The 19,528-nt window shown below is 39.7% G+C and overlaps 1 protein-coding gene across 4 annotated transcripts in view; it reads right to left on the bottom strand.

Annotated features, from left to right (window-relative positions):
• Positions 1-579: 579 nt before the first annotated feature.
• Positions 580-19,528, bottom strand: part of MELK (maternal embryonic leucine zipper kinase) — a 26,131-nt gene continuing 7,182 nt past the window's right edge. For 2 of the 4 annotated variants that reach the window (XM_008635365.2, XM_017736440.1), the window contains 9 exons: positions 16,822-16,890; positions 16,181-16,279; positions 14,562-14,648; positions 13,063-13,191; positions 9,478-9,703; positions 7,715-7,808; positions 7,112-7,280; positions 2,577-2,680; positions 580-1,470 (listed from right to left, as the gene is read on the bottom strand). In XM_008635365.2, coding sequence (XP_008633587.1) covers positions 1,293-1,470; positions 2,577-2,680; positions 7,112-7,280; positions 7,715-7,808; positions 9,478-9,703; positions 13,063-13,191; positions 14,562-14,648; positions 16,181-16,279; positions 16,822-16,890 — 1,155 coding nt within the window. In that variant the 3' untranslated portion in view covers positions 580-1,292. The other 2 variants (XM_017736441.1, XM_017736442.1) reach the window with 2 other exon arrangements.

Below are 19,528 nucleotides of genomic sequence, written 5' to 3'. Positions count from 1 at the left end.
AACCATATCTACTTTTTCTTGAAACCCGCTAAAAATGTTCCTGTTCCCTTACCTGTCTATGCAAAGCAAAGAGACAACTTGGCTCTGGAAAAAAAATGGATGGATGCCTCTATCTTGATACAGACAAAATAACCCTCCAGTTCCTGAGGTAATCGTCACAGAGAGTAAGCAGCCAGCTTTCATTAGCAGCCATATCTCATGTCTGTCACTGCAAGCTTCCAGCAATACTCAGCTCTCTCATCCACCCAACCCTTGGGTGGATGTGCCATAGACTTTAGTTAAGGGGCAATAACATGGTGTTTACAAGCAGCATATGGCAGTTAACTCCAGTTTAAGAAAAAGCTGCAGCACACCATCAACTTGTCCAGGTGTTATTGGATGTCTTTGCCTAGAGAAAGGCTTCAACATGTGTCTTCCCACTGCTGTTGCTTGGGCTTAGCCTGGTATGGTTCCTGCTGTAGCACAACTAAAGACAGAAATAAACACTCCACACGACACCCAGCACGAGCATAGGGAGATATGCACCACTTTTAAGGTATGATTGCAACCCCCCAACCAACTCTTAGATGTTCTCGCTCATTCTGCATATTTCAAGTTTTATTTCTGGTGCTTCAGTTCTCTTAAATGTGTCACTGAATTCCTTGTAGACAGTTGGGTTACAAATGTCTTCTCCATTCGCAACAGTTCAAAGGTGGTGTTGTTCTTCAGAGATCCTCATATCATCACGTTAACACAAGAGCATCAGAAAGTGCACAGGCTTGTTAAGCATCACTGAGGCTTCATAATGAGATAGTGCAATGGTTTATATGGGATCGGTTTAAATTCTAGCTCTCTTGACTTCACATTTATTGAAGCCCATCCTATTTTGTACAACACTGAGCATATAGTGTAACTCTGGGAACCACAGCTGTGACTTAGTTAATGATCTCAATAAATCCTACTTAAGCAGCGACAGGAAGAGAATTATGCAAATGATTATTACTGTGCACCATGCACTTGATAACTGAAGACATCCCACAATGAGCTTCAGCACATAAACACCAGTACTTTTTTAACCCAGATACGTGAAAAATATGCAAGCAAGGGAACAGCTTACAGAATTTCGCTTCAGAAAAGTTGCAGAACATTTATTACAAACCTAATATTAAAGGAAGCGTACGGAAGGAATATGTACAAAGAGGGCTGGTTAAAAACCCAAGATGACAGATTTTTCACATATAGCTGTGACTGTGACAAAGAATTACTTCTCTGAAAAGACCTTTCTAAAACATCGTGATAAAAGACTCTGCCACTCACAGTTGACAGCTAGATAAGATGTCTTCCATCAGTCTCTTGTAAACCCAGGCGTCACCTTTAAGTCGTTGTCGTCGGATACCCACTGCTTCAGGCTTAGTGAGCCGACACACTTCTAACTCAAACTCCATAGTTACTTTACCAAAATCTGACAGTGTTTGACATTTCAGGGTATAACTGTAAAACAGAAGGGAAAACAGAATACTCATTGAACCATTTCATATTTGTTTTGTAATGCAATTTTAAATTAATAAAAGCACATTAAAGAAAATACCCCATTGCTGTTCAGAATACTGTGAAACAATCCACAGTTTAGTCACCTGAGAGCTTTGTGAATACTGTAGTTTCAGGGCACTATATTTATGATTATGCCCTAGAACCAATATGGAGCACCAATGTCCTACTGCACCACAGGAACTTCTGCTAGCCAAAGACCCCATCCTCAGAGCTGGATTGATGGAAATTTCCCATGTTTTTCCTAGACAAGATAACTCTCATCTGTGCTGGTTACAGCTCAGCTGGTGTGAAAATAGGAAAAACTGAATGCAGAGTTTGAATTATTACAATGGGAGCAGGTGCTACTGTGCAATCCAGCATCCTTCCAGATTATAAGTTTGGAAATACATCAGACGTTGATGTATACTCTGATGTTCTACCAAGACCCGTCACTGAAATACTCAAGAACTTGCAAAAATGCATATTGAAAAGTGAGCACAATGGTTATTTCATGCATTGGGAGTTCAGAAAATAGTCATTCAGTTTGATCAAAAATAAGAACCAATCTAACCAATCAGTAGCTTAGTTTAGCTAGTAAACTGTACAAATTCAAATAATCCACAAAAAGGTGTGTGGCTTCTGCACACCTTTTAAAATGCACTGACTTCTTGTCTAAAGGCTAATGTTTTTAACTGCCAAGAACAAGAGCTAAAAGATATCCACGCTATTTTCCAAAATTATCCCATTTGGTCATGTGACTATAACTAAAACAACTTTTTGTATTTAAAATTTTCCTAAGAGTTACCCTACTACTATTGGTTTACACCTGTTGGTGAAAGAGCTCTGGTAGAACACACTTAACATAGTTTTGCACTGTGTGAGCAGGTTTTATTGTACACATTCATTTCTGAACACTTTCATTTTGTACACTTTCTATAAAGATTATTTCAATAAAGATTATTTTACAGTGGGGTCAAGAAACTAAGTTTAAATAATTGACATTTAAAGGACTGGACTAGTGACCATTTACTCAAATACGAGTTGAAGTCATCACATTTCACACTTACCCCTTCTGAACATATTCCACATGCTTCTTTGAAAGAACAATGATTATTTCATTCAGCAGTTCATCTGGATTCAGTAGATGAGTGGTGGTAATGTTACAGTGTGCCTAAAAGTAGTCAGCTTGTTAAAACAATTTAAGGAATAATAATAATAAAAAAAATATCTCTTTTAAAACTGAGACATTGTAAAAAGTTTTCACTAAGGAAGTTTCAGAACAGCTAACCATAATGACAAATGCTTCAACATCCCCAAACTATCACCCTGCTGTATGCTCAAGTTGGGAAATGGCCTTAAGCTGAGACAGAGTACTTCTGATACCAAGGAACGGGCATAGCACCATGCAACTTTTCATGTATAAAGAAAAGAGGTTACTTACTACTTTTAAATTTACTGTTACAGGGGCTTTCAGTCACCTAGTACTTCATATAACAGTCTTATGCACTAAGTGACCTCTTGAACAACTAGCAGATGCCCAGAGGTAGCAGGAGAAAGTGTATGACAATTTTAACATGCCAACATGTCCTGTCTGGTTTCTGAAGTCACAGAAGCAGCCAAGAGAAGACAAGACTGAAAAACAGCTTGAAAAATGAACATAGGTTGAGGATGCAAAGTCAGTAGAAGAGTGGTTCTTGTGGTCCTTATTCAGATTTAAATGTATGCAATTCCCTGACATACCTGCTGTAACACTGTCTTGCTGTACTGTAATCCAGTGTCTCTAGACATGCCTCAGAAATTTTGCATATACTATAGTCAAGAGAAACTGAGGGCGGAGGCTAAAGGCATTTAGTGACAGAATAGCCAGCTTCCAGTTGCTCAGGTTCCTGGACTATTTGCACAGTCTACACTCCTGTCTGACTGGCTGGTCAGGTTTGTACAACAAACCTGACCAACATCGTGTCCTGAACTTGTATGACTGACAGACAGCTCTCAGTATGTAGTAGTTATCCCAGCAGCCAGTTAGCTGAAGGGACACATCACTGGCTTCTACACAATCGCTTATGCCTTGGTAAACAACCTGCCCTCTTTCACGGTAATTACATTTTTCAAACACGTTGCCTACAGATTCAAGTACAAATTTTTCCTTGTATAGCTTCTGAAGTATATAAGTTGCATTTGAGTGATGTATACAGAATTACAGAATCACTAGGGTTGGAAGGCACCTCTGGAGATCATGCAAACCAATCCCCTTGCCAGGGGTCCCCTAGAGCAGGTGACATAGAAATGTGTCCAGGTGAACTTGGAATGCCTCCGGAGACGGAGATTCCATGACCACCCTGGGCAGTTTCTTTCAGTGCGCTGCCACCCTCAATGTAAAGAAGTTCTTCCTCATGTTGAGGTTGAACTTCTTGTGGTTTATTTTATGGACATTGCTTCTCATCCTGTCACAGGACACCATTGAAGAGAGTCTGGCACCATCCTTTGACAACCCTTTGAGGTATTTCTATGGATTGACGAGATCCCCTCTAAGTCTTCTCTTCTTTAGACTAAACAGGCTCAGCTCCCAGTCTCTCCTCATAAGAGATGCTCCAGCCTCTTACCATCTTTATGTCCTCTGCTGGACCCTCTACAGCAACTCATTGTCTTTCTGGAAGTATGGAGCCCAGAACTGAACACAGCATTCCAGATGTAGCCTCACCTGGCCAGGCCAGAGGGGCAGGATCCCCTCCCTGACCTGTTGGCTGTACTCTTCCTGATGCACTCCAGGATCCCACTGGCCCTCCTGGCCCCTAGGGGCACTCTGTCAGCTCACAGTGAACTTGTCATTCACCAGTACCCCCATGTCCTTCTCCACAGAGCTGGTCTCTTGTAGGTCATTCCCAATCTGTTCTGGTACTTGGGGTTATTCCTCCCCTGGTGCAGGACCTGTACTTGCCCTTGTTGAACTTCATTAGGATTCTCTCTGCCCAACTTTCCAGCCTATCAAGTTCCCACTTGAATGACAGCCTCCAGGTGGATCACCCAGACCCCCAGCTTCAAGACTGAGGCAAAGAAGGCATTCAGTAATTCTGCCTCCTCTGTGTCTTTCATTGCTAGGACACCCATCTGATTCAACAGCATCCCCACGTTTTCCCTAATCTTATATTTGCTGCTGATGTACTTGTAGAATTCCTTCTTGTTTTCATTGGTATCCCTTGCCAGACTCAATTCCAAGTGGGCCTTAACCTTTCTACTCATATTCCTCCGTATTCTGACAATGTTCCTAGTCCTCCCATATGGCCTGTCCCTTTTTTCACATCTTTTACATTTCTTTCTTCCATTTGAGGTTTGCTAGAAGGTCCCTGCTAATTCATGCATATCTCCTGCCCCCTTTGCCTAATTTCTTTATCACAGGGATATGATGGATTTGAGCTTGGAGGAAGTGATGCCTGAATATTGACCTGCTCTCTTGGACTCCCTTCTCTTCTAAGAGGCCCATCCCATGGGATTCCTCTAAGTAGATCTTTGAAGAAGTTGAAGTTAACTCTCTAAAAGTTTGGGATTCTAGTGCTTTTACCACTCTGCTTCCTGCACACAGATCCCATGTTCCATTATCTCATGGTCACTACAGTGAAGGTCACTACAGCCTTCACACCCTCACTCAGTCCCTCCTGGTTTGTTAGTACAAGGTCCAGCAACACACCTTGCCTTGTTGGTTCTTCCACCACTTGCGTCAAAAAGTTATCTTCAGTAATCTGCAGGAATTTCCTGGACTGTGTGTGCTGTGTCATGTTGTCCCTCCAAGAAATATCGGGGTGGTTGAAGTCCCCCAGGAGAAATAGGACCTGTGACCACAAGGCTACTTCCATCTGTCCACAGAAAGGTTCATCAACTTCCTCCTCCTGATAAAGTTGACTATAGTAAACACGCACAACAGTGTCACCTATTTAAAACTTTCCCTTAAATTCTCACCTATAAACTCTCAATTCATTCACCTGACCCTGGGTAGAGCTCAATACGTTACAGTTGGTCTCTCACATAATGAGCAACTCCACTACCTCATCATACTGACTTGGCAATCCATGACAACATTTCAGTCACATGATCTATTCCACCATGCTCTGTCATTACAATGAGATCATGGCCCTGTGACCATACATAGATTTCTAGTTCTTGTTTATTGCCCGTGCTGTGCATGTATGTGTCCAGGCACTTCATAGAGATAATCAAGCAACTGGGTTGCACAGAAGGGGTGTAAGAGCAATAACCACAGCCATACATACCCTCAGTGTGGTCTGCCCTTTGATCCTCATCTTGAGAGGTAGCCAAGGAACATCTGCACTGGTTGGTGTCACTTAATCACCAGGAGGAAGCAATGGCACAAGCATTTTGAATCCCACTCCCAAGTCCTTCAGTTTAAAGTCTGTCTCTCCAAACTGGCCAAGGGGCTGCCAAAGATTTTCTTGCCTGCTTTAGACAGGTGGATCCATCCCATCTCTGTTTAACAGGCTACAATCATTAAAGTACAACCCGTTGTTATAAAAGGCAAAGCCTTCTCAATGGCACCAGCCATGAAGACAGATGTTGATCTGCACTATGCATCTGCTTCTGGCTGTCCCCTTTTCTCTAACAATGAGAAGATGACTTGGGCACCAATGTTTTCCACCTGCCTCACCAGGTGTTAATAGTCTTCCTTGATCCTGTCTGTTGTTTGGCTTGCAGCATCATTGGTTAACCCACATGATAAGGTAGTAGGAGGTAGTAGTCCGTGCTCTTGAGAAGTTGGGGTACCCTCTCAGCAACATCATAGATCCTAGCACCTGGTAGGCAGCAAAGTTCTTGTGACTATCAGGCCAGCAGATGGGTGTCTCAGTGCCCTTTAACAGAGAGTCACCCACTGCAAGTACTCAGTGGTTCCTTTTATGGTAACCTTGCCTGTAGACATCTAAAACCTTTAAAGCATCATATCTGGTTTTGGTCTGAATGTTGGAGTGTGGAAGTTGAATTGGAGCACTGCCTTTGTGGGTCACAAGGGCTCAAGGTGTCTCCTGCTCAGTGGTATCCATTGTAGGTGGAGGGTCCCAAAGCCATGATTATTTTCATTTCAGCCCCTCTAATAAATGCACAGCCTGTTAGCTGTATCTTATTATTCAGCCGCTTGTCACAAGAGGCCATCAACCTGTGTGCACTTCATGCAGATAGTAGCCTTTTCTCCAGTAGAAAGAAGCCAGGTTTTTATTGGGGGATCTCTATAGAAATAACATAATTTAAAACTGTCAGGTAGGGCTCCTTTAAAACCATGCTGCTTCCTTCACATTTGGTTTAGATGGGCTATAAGCAGCAATGGCCAAACTCCTCCTTGGATCTGTTGCCCGAACTCGGACTAACAGATAACTGAATGTGGTAACTGGAGCACTGTCCTGCTATCAGCGATGCTGTAGGAACACTTTACTGTAGAATTCAGGCAAGACAGGTCACAGAAGCTTTCACAAAACCATTTCTGAAGGTACTGGATGTTAATAATAAATTATTGCAACATAATTATTAATATATAATAAATATAATTACTTAATATTTTAATAATACTTGTTCTTATGTAAGACCTTTGCAGCAACCATACCTTAAGTTTCCTTGGACAGTGTCTAGTGCATCGTTTCTTCTTGCTTGGTGTAAGCATTGTGATCACTTTATCTAGGCCTCTTTCAAGACTTCCAAGTATTTTGGCTTTTCTCTTCTTTTGGCTGCTATCCACAAGTGGAAGGTTGAGATCTAATTCCACTGACTGACACCTGTTACATGAACAAATTAATCTATTATTTTTCCCTCAGTGTTAAAAACTAATTATTTCAGAGATGTCACTAAAATATTACCAGACATGGCAGAACAAAGAAAACGAAATCAAGTGCAATGTATTATAGAAGTTTCTGTTTGAAAGTCTGTTGAAGTTCAAACATAGAGATGTATCTAGAAATGGAAGTCCTTTGGAGATCTGGAATAAGAAGGCAGCTACATTATTAAAAATAGGTGATATTGAGTTACATAGTTTTAAAACTTTTCTCTAGCTTCATTGTTTTCTAGTGACTGTAAAAAGAGGTTTTAGAAAGGTTTTCACCAAGAGAATAGGAACAGCAGCTTGCTATTGTAACAAGGCTTCTCAGGCAGCATATGGATTAAGGTAGTCCTGCTCTAAATCAGGAATGTACACAAATAACTGGACACTTACCTTCTTTCGGGAAGAATCTCAGCTGCTGCCAATTCATCTGCATTTGTTGGGTTTGTGAGTTTCTTAATTGGGGTGACTGCAGTGAACGGACTCTCTGAAAGAAAACATCCAAGCCAAACCAGGTATGTCTTTGCATAAAAGGATTTTCTTCAGTGACGATGTCTCATTATTAAGAATTTATTTCTAACACCAGACCCCCTTTTCTATCTCAGGTCTATATTTTGGGAATTATAAAATATGTTTTTAATGCTACCTCTACTCTACAAATTAAAACAGTGACTGATTTCCCCAGGGCTCTACAAGTCAAACCTTAAGAGTAACCAATGCAGTTCAATATTAGAAATTTGAGGATTAGAATTGCTTTCTTGCTCTGCCACTGTCCATGAATAAATACTGAGCAATCCACTGCATCGAGTAGTTGTATTCTTCACTGATCCAATTCCCTTATGTGAAGTGTGTAAGTTTATATAGTCATGTTGAATACACAATGTTCATGCTACACAGCAGCCTAAAAAGTGGCTGCAGAGCATGGTTTTAAAGGTGCAGGAGACAGCACCAAGTGAAACAGTCAGCAAAAAAGTTGTCACAATTAAACCCAACTTCAATGTTCAAAGTTTCAGCTCTCTACAGAATTGCACCTGACTCCAGACAAACAACCTCAAAATTTCCAGTGGATACTCCCACTTTCTTATTTCCTGAATCAAAGATCTTTCAAGGCATCAAAGAACTAGCTTTCTTTGTTAAATCCTCAGAAATGTCACTGAATAAATGAGCTGAAAGTGTTTCTACATTTCCCATTTCAAGCAGTATCTCTTCTGTTTCTAAATATACACAGACATCAGATGTTACAAGTTATCATATACAATCCGAAGGCAAACTCATAAACTAGTCTTTGTATTGCTATTCTTTATGAATGATCTCATTAAACAGCAGTATGTTCAAGATCCCTTATTCCTTGAAGCCTGCAAAGACTTACTGTTCCTGAACAATGCTCCTTAGTACCTGAAACTAAAGAGTCTCCTGTTGCAAGGAGCCCTTGGCATTTGAAGGACAGAGTTAGAATTTGTAGTATCAACACCAAAACTTTTATGGTAATCATTGAAGCAAATGGTAATGTACATATGGGATATGTACACGACTAGACAGGCTGATTACAGAAATTTCTGGTAACTCAGAAAAGCTGACATAATTTAGACAGATTTCTGTGGTCTATTGCACAGCTGCAAGACCTACATGTTGTTAACAGAAGCATTTTCACTGCTACACTAGACTGTTCCTGTGAAAATGCTGATATGCAACCTTAAGAAATCCAAAAGTTAGATTTCTCTTAGAAGCAGCAGTTAAAGCAGATTTAACTAAAAGTATGCTTTTATTTTCATTCAAGGTAATCACAAAGGAAAAACAGTGTTGAGGAAACTGTAATCTCAACCTTCATGGAAAACTGGAACCAGGTGCAAGCTTTAAGAACACTCCATGCTTTGCTCCATGTTAGGGTGTACCAAAAGGAGTTCACATATGATAATTGAGAGCAGCAATGACTCCTGTAAGTAACACACCAGTAACATTCCCTAATGGATGGTTAAAACTCTCGCAGCACCCCACCAGATGTACTAGAAGAACCAGAGTGGTACATAGGGCAAAAAAAAGTTTAGTGTTCCCAAAACAGATGTATTGGATGAACAAGTATCGTGCTCATACTTGAGTTTCAGTGATTCCAAAGCAACATATTTGTTCTTAGCTTTCATTAGTTACATTCTACATACCTTTGAAAGCAGGTGCCCTAAGGGGAACAGCTTGTACCTGCGTCTCAATCTGACTCTTTGCAAAAGGAGTCTTTGGAGTAGGAAGTGCAAAGGGCATTTCATTTCTGAAAGCTGACACTGTCTCAACATTCTCTTTGTTTTTATGCTTCTTTGATGCCACTTTTCTTGTCACTGGAGTTGACACTGTGAATTCTGTATCCTCCAGTTGGGCATCAGGCCTCGAATGCTGTAAGAGATGTAAAGAAAAGAAAAAAGTTATCCCTTGATGTATTCTGATCACATTCAGGAACGTTACAGACAAGGAAATTCTGAAGGTTAAAAATACCATACAATGCTTGACTATAGAGCAGTAGTTAAAAACTCTTCAATATTTCTGATTCCCACTATAATTTGCTCACAAGGTTTGCAAGTAATTTGCCACTTCTTTACCTGTTCTTCTAAATTCCTTAGCTTGCATATTTAAGAAGACTATTAATCACCAACTCACCTAAGCACAGCTAGGAATTTTCATTTGGCTTAATTGTTAAATTTTAATTGCTTCATTTGATTTTCTTGTCCAATACAGACAGGTTGCACTTCTTCAGATATTTGTCCAGCTCTAGCCTAGGTCTGAGACCTTGTTTGTTGCACCTTATTTTTTCCCGTTGGTTTTAAAATCCTTATTTACTCATTTTCCAGATGCTCAAAGCTCAAGTTTTAGTCAAATTACCTACAGCTAGAGGAAGGCACAATGTATATTCAGCTATATATTTAAAACACTTCTTTACTCAGTTTGTAACTCCACGAGGCTAGGGTCTACCAAACACTTACATATACAATAATTTTTATGTACAATAAGATCTTTTGGTTTAAGAACACTGTATTAAACACCTGCTTCATTCCATGAGTATTTATAGTAACTTCTTCTAACAGAGATTCTTCAAACAGTGAAGCTGTATCTGTAAATTCCATTAATACAAATGCACATGGTACTTCGCTACAGTCTAGCATATCTTCACACACCACAGTTTTTTCAGACTGAAAAGAAATATTCAGTTGAGATTCCACTGCACATTTAAAAGTAAGACTTTGTCAGAAAAGACTGCCATTAAAGTCTAAATCTAATTTCTTTCTAAGTTGCTAACAATGGAAGTTCCAATTGACGGTGACCTAAGTTTTATCATACGACTTTTAATATTGTTGTTGATTTGCCATTTGTATCAAAAGCAGATGTGTAACTATTCTCAAAGCACCACTGCCAAATCATCTTTCTTGACCTGCGTCAAGAAGAGAAGCAACTCACAGAAATACCCACGTTTGAATTCAAGGCTTGGACCACAACCTCTTTCTACAAAAAGCCCTAATAATCTGGAAAGAATCCAAGAGAAGAATGGAGTAATGTCCAGAAGGACTGGATAAAGGTAAACACATATATCCAAAATATACGACTACTGAATCCACAACACTAATTGGAACTTGCATTTGGAACCCCTCATCTGGCTAGCTCTGTCCCCTCAAAAGTTGTCATTTATTAAATCAATGTATTTGTAACTTCAGCCAAGGTTGCTAACCTTCACGGTTCAGACCACATACAAGCAGATATATATCAAAGCATCCTTAGTTTCTAACACCTTCTGTTATTTACAGGAAACTGTTCCCAAGGATTTATTTCATACAATTTCAGTGAAACTATACATAGTCATTTTAAATTGTCAGTCTTTGGCTGGAATGGATACCGTTTTAGGAAGCTGGAATGACATTTTAGTAACCTGTGTTCTGCGGGCAGGTAAGTTTCTGCTGCCCCGTATCGAGGATATCACAATGAACAGATCTCTCATTACTACTGGAATAGAGAGCTCTCTGATAAGCTGCCAGAGGCTTCTATGATGCCTTACTCAAAAGCCCTTACCAGAGGGTTGCTAACTACAAGAAGCTAGGAGCCTGATACTGTAGTTGAAATCACATTCCATTAAACATGTATGCACGATCAGGACACCTTGGCTACTGTGTTCTAGATGTAATCATGGCATCGTGAATATTTGGCAATATGCTTCTACATCAAACTGCTTGAAAACAAGCAGTATTATGTAGAAGATTGTGCCAAATTCAGAAATGGATAAGTTAAAAGTTCTGTTGTTTGGTTGTCTTCACCTTAGACCAGGTCCAATTAGAGAGCTTTGCTAACTGTGTGTTTCAGCAAATTCAGTTGATATTCACCCAGTAGCTACACGCAGGCAACTTAAATGTGTCCTGAGAACTGCAGAAGGACCAGTGGATTGCCGTATTGCATAGACATGAATTTCACCATCACCTGGGAAGGCATAACGCATATGTTAATTAGCATTTGCCAATTTACCTTGGACATCACTAGAGATGAAGTAGCTTCACAGTATCAGCACAACTGAAGCTAGTCAACCTCCACCTTAGTCATCGGCGTGAAGAAAGCTAACCACCACGATCATGGAAATCACATTATGCATATTCAGGAACACTTACGATTCATGATCTATTATGCAGCTCTAGTAACCCTAGAATTCTCATCTCAAAAACACTGTATGGGTGAACTGAAAAGATTTACAAGCAACTAAATCAAATACCTTAAGTATTTATTCTGAGTGCTTTCCTCTACACAGAAAGCAGGACACTCAGACCATTTCACAGATGTTTCGTCTCAAGGGGGAACAGCTAACACAAGTCTGCAATTCCACTGAATGCTTTGGAATTTGTTGAATAGACTAGTATCACTGATGTCACATATAGCTGCATATTTATATCCAACATTGCAAGGAGTTTAGCAACTTTAGCCATGTTCTGAAGGGCCCTATTGCTACCAAACTACAGGAATAGAAATTCCCCCAAGATATACAAAACTGCTTCAGAATTCAAATAATCAGAAAAACAGCAGCAACACATTTCTTTACTCAAAGTAAACAGAGTCCTCCCTAGGATTCTGTTTTCAAGTGAAACAGATGAGAAAGGGATGACTCCCTCTGCTTTGACCACCAGCTCACATAGTGCCCATGTTGTCTCAGAGCATACCGCCCAGGTAACATACCATGATGTATCAAAAGATTTTCCTTACTAAATGCAACCCACAAGGTACAAAAATACATAAAGACAAATACAGAGTGCAGTTAATCATTGCAGAACAAGGTCTGGAATGATCACCAAGGCCAGAGAACAGGGGATTTGAGCCCATTAACAAGGAGGGATTCTTTGCAGCACCTGATGCATCATACCCTCCCAGATGCATCATTACCCTTCCAGTAAAGCCAATCCATAGAAGCAGCCCAGCTTGCTAAATCATGTTAATGAGAAGATCGAACTGTTTAATGACCAAGACTGTGGCTGACTGCATACATCACAGAATATTCTGAGTTGGAAGGGACCCTCCAAGATCACCAAGTCCAACTCTTAAGTGAACGGGCCATATGAGGATCAAGACCACCTTGGCGTTATTAGCACCATACTCTAACCAGCTGAGCTAAACTCAGGGTCATTTTCTCTTCCTGATGTTTAGAGCACCAGAATGTTTCTCCAGGCAGAGCTTTGTCAATGCAGAGCAGGATTTTAAGCAAGAAGCTGTCCTGCGGATCTCAAGCTTACCTCAAGGCCTGTCGACATCATGGTACTGGCATGCCCTGTTAGACATGGAAACCTTAAACGAATACGCTTGCCACGAGCCTTCTTGGATAGAAGCAAGAGGTATGTTGCTGACATGTGGTCATATTTCCACTGTGGGATCAGGAAGAAATAAAGTATTTTGTATTTTAATCTCCTCTTTGGAAACATTGCAAGTACAAGTCAAGCTCAGCCTTCTGAAAATTTCTATGTCTTTACAAGCTTTTCTACCTGATATGCAACCATCATTACCCATAAGTGTAGTTTCAGACTTCAAGTGATTTGTATTATGTGTCTGAGATCAAGAAAAAGGCACTAGGTTGGTTGTTCTTTCCAAGTTAGTTTGTAGTTCATGCAGTAGCATGGAAATGCTGGAATAAGGATCTATCTCCTGAAGTGAATGCAAACCTAATAATTCAGCTTATTCAATACTTCAGCCAGAGTACATACTTGTTGGAAGTAACTCCTGCCCATTCTTCCCCAAGTGCCAACTTTTTGCATGATTTTCAGCAACTCTGTGTGTGTGAGGAACAGAGACACCACTTCTGATGGGTTTGCAGCATAGCACAGTTAGTTTGAATAACTTACGAGGGATTAGAGGTCTTCCAGTAAAGCATTTTGCAAATATCACAAACCCATTTGGAAGGATTTTTCCCTCTGTAGACAGATTATTCTGATTATTTGCTATAACTGAAGAACAAGGAGAATTAACTCCACAAATCTATCATAAGTATCACACTCATTTTAAAAGTCTGTTTCTGCTACAGTTATGTGGAAAACCCAAGTGTTTAAAAAAACCCAAAACTATTGTCACTGCTAACAAGTGACAAGAAGCGGAAAATTCAATTTTAAGGAAGAATTTTCAGATTCAGGTAAAAGATGGGGTTCACATCCTGCTTTAAGTCTTTTCTGCAGCCTGCAATGTTATTGCTAACATTTGCACAATTCTTCTAGAAGTACTCAGTTCAACTTTTGTCATTTGTAGTCAAAAATTACTAAACATACTCACTATTTTTAAAAATCTCTGAATAGTAACTCAAAAAAACCCTGTATTTCGCAGACTGCCTGGGTGTTGCTCTAATATTTTTATCTTTTTTTCTTTTTCTACTCTTTATTGAACCATTTCAAAGCAAAGACTTAACCCAGCAAATGGCATCTGTTGTTCAACTATAACTTTCTACAAGTCTATTCTGACTTTCAGAGATTCAGAAGGATTTTACCGTAGTGAGAAATAACAGTAAGATTTAGGAAACATGAAGATCGCAATTAAAGGAGAAAAAGAAATAAACAAATTTGAACTTCTGAACCAGTAGCCTGTAGTTACAAGCTACAGCCAGATTCTAGAGTTCTGCAGGGGCTCCTTAAATCTGAAATGTATGTAAAATATCATACTTAGAATATATACGTATTGGTCTGATAGCAGTAAACTTATTTACTCTATTACTGTATTTAATTGCTGTAAATTACTCACATACACTTCTTACCTCTGTTATTAATTGCAATATGGTCTCCCTGCTCTGCTCATGAAACACAGAAAGCTCTCTTACACAGTCCTCATCAAGATGTTCCAGCTGCAAGAACACAATGGCTATTGAAGTGTGAGGTTTTCAAGTTGCCCCATAATCCATATCTGACAGTGACACTGTTGTGAAACCCAGTGGGCTGAGTAAATCATCAACGATGATTTTAGACCTTGTATTTCAAATGTTTAGCATCACAGCTAAACATTGTAGGAAGCAGACTGAAGAAGTCATACTTCAACAACTTCACAGCCTGCCTCCTCACAGGTGAGAGCTTATGAATTCAAATAAGCCATCCAAAAGCAGCTAAGATTTTTACTAGAATGGAAGCTATGCTTTCATCTGTCTATAAATACCCAAAGCTATGAGCCATGCCCATCTCTATGAGAGCCAGCTGGCACTGATGGTGCGAGCACAGTCAAACTGTTCTTTACCTAGAATAACAGTGGCATCTGGTGGCAATGGGAAGCATTGGTTGTCAACATGCATGAACTTCTCAGCACTTTCTGCTGACAGCCAGATTATTTTGGATTTTTTCCTCTCCATACTGCCTTTGTCTCTCACACAAGAAAACAAGTGATAGAGTGACAGGATGAATATTCTTTCAATGAAATTTGAATTTTTATTCAAATTTTCATTGAGGACTGCATACAAGATAAAACATAAACACATCTAGCATCCTGAGGTGCCTTGAGGTGATGTTATGAAGCCGCTTTATTCCTTAACCGTCCGCTTAATGCCCAGGGGCACTGTGCCTTTAAGAAGGACCTGTGGGGAGGGGCCATGGGACCCTGGTGCAGGTCAGTTGAATGTTTGATGGCTGGGACTGGGGACTCCAGGGGCTCGGGATGAGTGTGCCGGGAGTGCTGTGCTGCTCTTTGGGTTTCTCTTCTGTTCCAGCTAGCGGGAAAAAGGTTCTGTTGGTTTTTTTGTTCTTTTTCCCTTCCCTTCCCCCCTTACTTCACTGCCTCCCTTCCCTCCTCGCCTGCACATTGGCCCCGGTGGGCCTGTGGGGTGACCCCGGCTGGTCCGAGCCCATGTCTCTGTTCTCTCTCTGGGAATTTGTTGTATTTTGAGGGGTTTTTCCCCTGTTCTACCCTGTTTTTGTTCGGTGTTAATAAACAGTTTGGTTTTTTCCACTTTCCCTTGCTGTGACCCACTTGTCTTACTGGTGGAGGAAAAGGGGAGGCCCTTTTCCCTTTGGAGGAGACACTCTCTCTGGAGTGTTTCCTCCTGAAGTTTTGTCTCCAAAACCGAGACAGCACATTACATGAAGTATTGCTAAAGCAGACTAGAGAAGGAGCTGGTCATTCATACGTGGAAGTACTTCATGTTTTGATGAGAATTCTGTTATTCTGCGGATTCAGCTGCAGAATATAATGAAAGCACATTTTAAATTTCTTCTCAAGAGAAATCAAGAGCAAGTAATAATATTTTGACAGCTAAAAGAATCAGAAAAAGACCACAGCCATCGCGAAGTTCACCTTGGAACAAATAATTTCATACCATGCACTATGAGGATGGTAGTAAGCCAGCAAATACTATATGAAATGCTTTAGTATTCATCTGACCAGAGTACTTACTGGGTATTTACTTTGCCACTGAACAGCATCAGAAAAACCTTGCATGAGCCAAGGGTGACTTAACAGGTGTTGGACTGTAATCCGCTTCTTTGGGTCAACCTGGTGGGTAATAAAAATCAAAGTGATACTTAAATTGTGGAGAAAAAGTGAAGAAACAATTCATCTTCTACGCAGAATGTTAGGAGGGTTAGGGACAAAACGAGAAACCAGTACTGTTTCAGAGCTTCACCAAAAGGAAGCTCACGCTCAAAGATCTTAGCTGTGAAGAGCAGTTATAGAACCTACCGTTACGATAGATCTCCCAGGGATATGCAGCATTGGCTAGATGCCTTAGGTGTAGCTCAAATGTATATTTGCACTACAAAACAGCTCATGTTTTTATAGCACATCAAGAACAACCAAACACATGCTGTTTGAAGACTTTGTTAAATCATTTCAACTTTGCTTAATTATTTTTGTAATCAAACATTTTTCTCAAAGATTTTTCAGCTGAAGGGAATATTAATCTTTTCTTCCAAAATTTGTAATAATTAAACTTCTTATTTAAACACAGAATGTTTTTAAAATATTTCATTGATGTAATGTTTTGAACCAATGCAACAGTACTTTATACATCTATTGAATAGAAATAATACCTTTACCTGGAGCATTTGGTCAAGGAGCAGTGTACTACTAGGAGAAAGCCACTTTGGAATACTGTATTTTCCTCTCTGCAAAAAAGAAGAGGATTTAGAGCTAACACTGAACCTCAAAAGGAGCTACCAAATTACTTGGACAATAGTGCCATCTACACTTTGTTAAAAAAAAAAACAGCAGGAACATGTGAATTTAGCTTTAAGAGTGACTTGCATAAATGTCATGGCAGTACTAAAACCCAGCAGCATTAGTTAGGAAAATGTCATGTTTGAATCACCAGTTGCAGTTTTCATCCAATCTGCTTGTGTGACACTTGCATCTCCACCCACTTTTGCAGCTAATCTGCTCCTTCCTCTATTGCCTTGGTTCATCATATCAACTCAGAACTGAAGTTGTAGAAGTGCAAACATACTGGAGTATGAATGACTGATATTAGCACTTTGAAAACGTGAAGATTCACTGCAATCACTACTTTTCAGACACTAAAAGTACACCACCCTCAGTATTAAGATACTGTTTTTTGAATACGTGACATCTAACACTAAACTTTTGATCTCATACAGTAGACAGGAAAAAACTTACAGATCTAGCAAGTGAGATTTCTTTCAATATAATTATTTACTGTTGGTTTTTATTTAATTTTTGATCAGAAGAAAATTGAAAACAGCTCCCAGATGTGAGGTGTAACAGTAGCTGAAAACCGAATTCACCACCAAAAATCATTTATTTCTCAACAAAAATTGAGAAAAAAAAAAAAAAAAGTAGTAAAAAGTCATTGTCAAATAACATAGCTATCATTTTGTAATGGCAGTTTTCTTTCTACAGATAAATGCATTAATAACAAAATAGTTGGTGTTATATGCGGCTACATTTCTAAGCACAGCATGTATTCCTTTGACATCACAGATTAAAGAATTTCAGTTACATCTTTACAGACACTACTAGTAAGTTATTCATGAGTAGTTCTGCAAGCTGTTTTACAACACAACTTTACTATGAAACTCAGTAACACGGGTAATCTACATTTTGTTTTTAGTATATTGCTACAGAACATGACATAACAAAAAGAAATTCTCATCTATTGTACTGTAGGCAGTACTGGATGGTACATAGGTTGTGATATCTACCAGGTGCATAACGTCATACCAGAAGCACATTTTTTTTAACAGAAGTTACATCACAGCTTAATTTTTCAGCCAAAAAGTCAAGACACTGATTTAAGTATTCACAAGTGAAGAGACGTTGAACATTCCAGGGAATTAACACTGCATGTAAGTCATAGATTCTTAATTAGATTCAAGCAGCGGATTTTGACTTTGTTGATTTGAGCAACAGGTTTGAGATGAGACTACAATAAATTTCAGGGTTTAAAATGTGTGACATTTAATTCCACAATAGTGGGTGTCCTCATTTCAAACAATTTTCAATTCACAACCACATAAAATTAAAACAAATTCAGAGTGGAAATAGCAAGCACGCATCTTAACACCTGCAACATGATTGGGTTTTGACTACTCCCAGACTAAGGTTTAAAACCTCATTTGTTGTTTCAAGCTCACTTCAACACATTCCACTGGCAAATACTGTGTCACTCCAAACAACTCAATTCATAGTTCCCGTCCATGTTGGACAACTGTACACAGAATCATCTTTGATATTCTTAATTAAGGTCTCCATTTCACATCTGACTTCTCTGCTCAATGAATGCCTTAAGCAGTTGGATCATTTAGCAGGTTCTGCATCTTGGTGTAATGTACAGCAGAAAGGGTTTTGTCATCCTATGACAGCATGCTTATAAGTGGATACGTTCTCAATGTACACTGAGCTTCTGGGTAGACAACACAGTTCACACCACAAGCAGAGAAGGAAAGGCAGCTCAAGTCTACTGACAACCCAGCTCTTTCCACTTCATAGCAGTTTTACTGAGAAACTGTAAGTGCTTGCCTGCGTTATTTGGACAACACTTCTAATCATATAGTTTAGTTTAGGTAGTCTTGCAAAGAGCAGGGAGTTGGACTTGATGATCCTTATTGCTCCCTTCCAGCTCAAGATATTCTATGACTATATGAGTAGGGAAGTCATGTAATTTTAAAGGCATCTCATCTGAACATTAGCACCTTTACACAATCTCTTTGGATTAGATAGTTGTAGTGGTTTGGTCTGAAATACTCATTACTGTTTATCTTCTGTGAGATAAGAAGTAGGAGAAGTGCAAAGCAGGCACCAAACTTGAAAGAATATAAAGAAGTTTATTAGCAGACCTAAAAGAGGGAAAAAAAAAAATTATACCACCTTCAGAACTCTCCTCCTCCCCCCACCTTCCTCCCTTCTTCCACTGACAAGGTAAAAAGACAACCCTTAAGATGTTCAGTCTGTTTACCACTTCCATAATAACCTTGTTCAGTCCATTTAGAAAGAGAAGTCTCTTCTTGCCCATGCTATGAAAACAGTATCACAACGACCCAGCCGGCCACTTCCAAATATTGTTCAGTCCATCTAGGAAGAGGTCTCTCTGTTTGTATGTACCTTCCCCCGACTTGCAGCTTTTCCTGCAACTGCTTTTGAGGGTCCACTCTTAAAGTTTTTTGGGGTACAATTTTAAGGTTGAGCCGTTCAGAAACAATAAACAGAGGCCCTTCTCCTTCCCTGGGAGCAAAGGGTCTTCCTCATCTTCATCGTTAGGACTATCTCTGGGAGCATCTCTAGGAACTG

The sequence above is a fragment of the Corvus brachyrhynchos genome, unplaced genomic scaffold (genome assembly GCF_000691975.1).
Source record: "Corvus brachyrhynchos isolate BGI_N302 unplaced genomic scaffold, ASM69197v1 scaffold1646, whole genome shotgun sequence".
In the NCBI taxonomy this organism is placed as follows: domain Eukaryota; kingdom Metazoa; phylum Chordata; class Aves; order Passeriformes; family Corvidae; genus Corvus; species Corvus brachyrhynchos.
The sequence above is the reverse complement of the archived record's forward strand: the minus strand, read 5'-3'. Positions and strand labels throughout refer to the sequence as shown.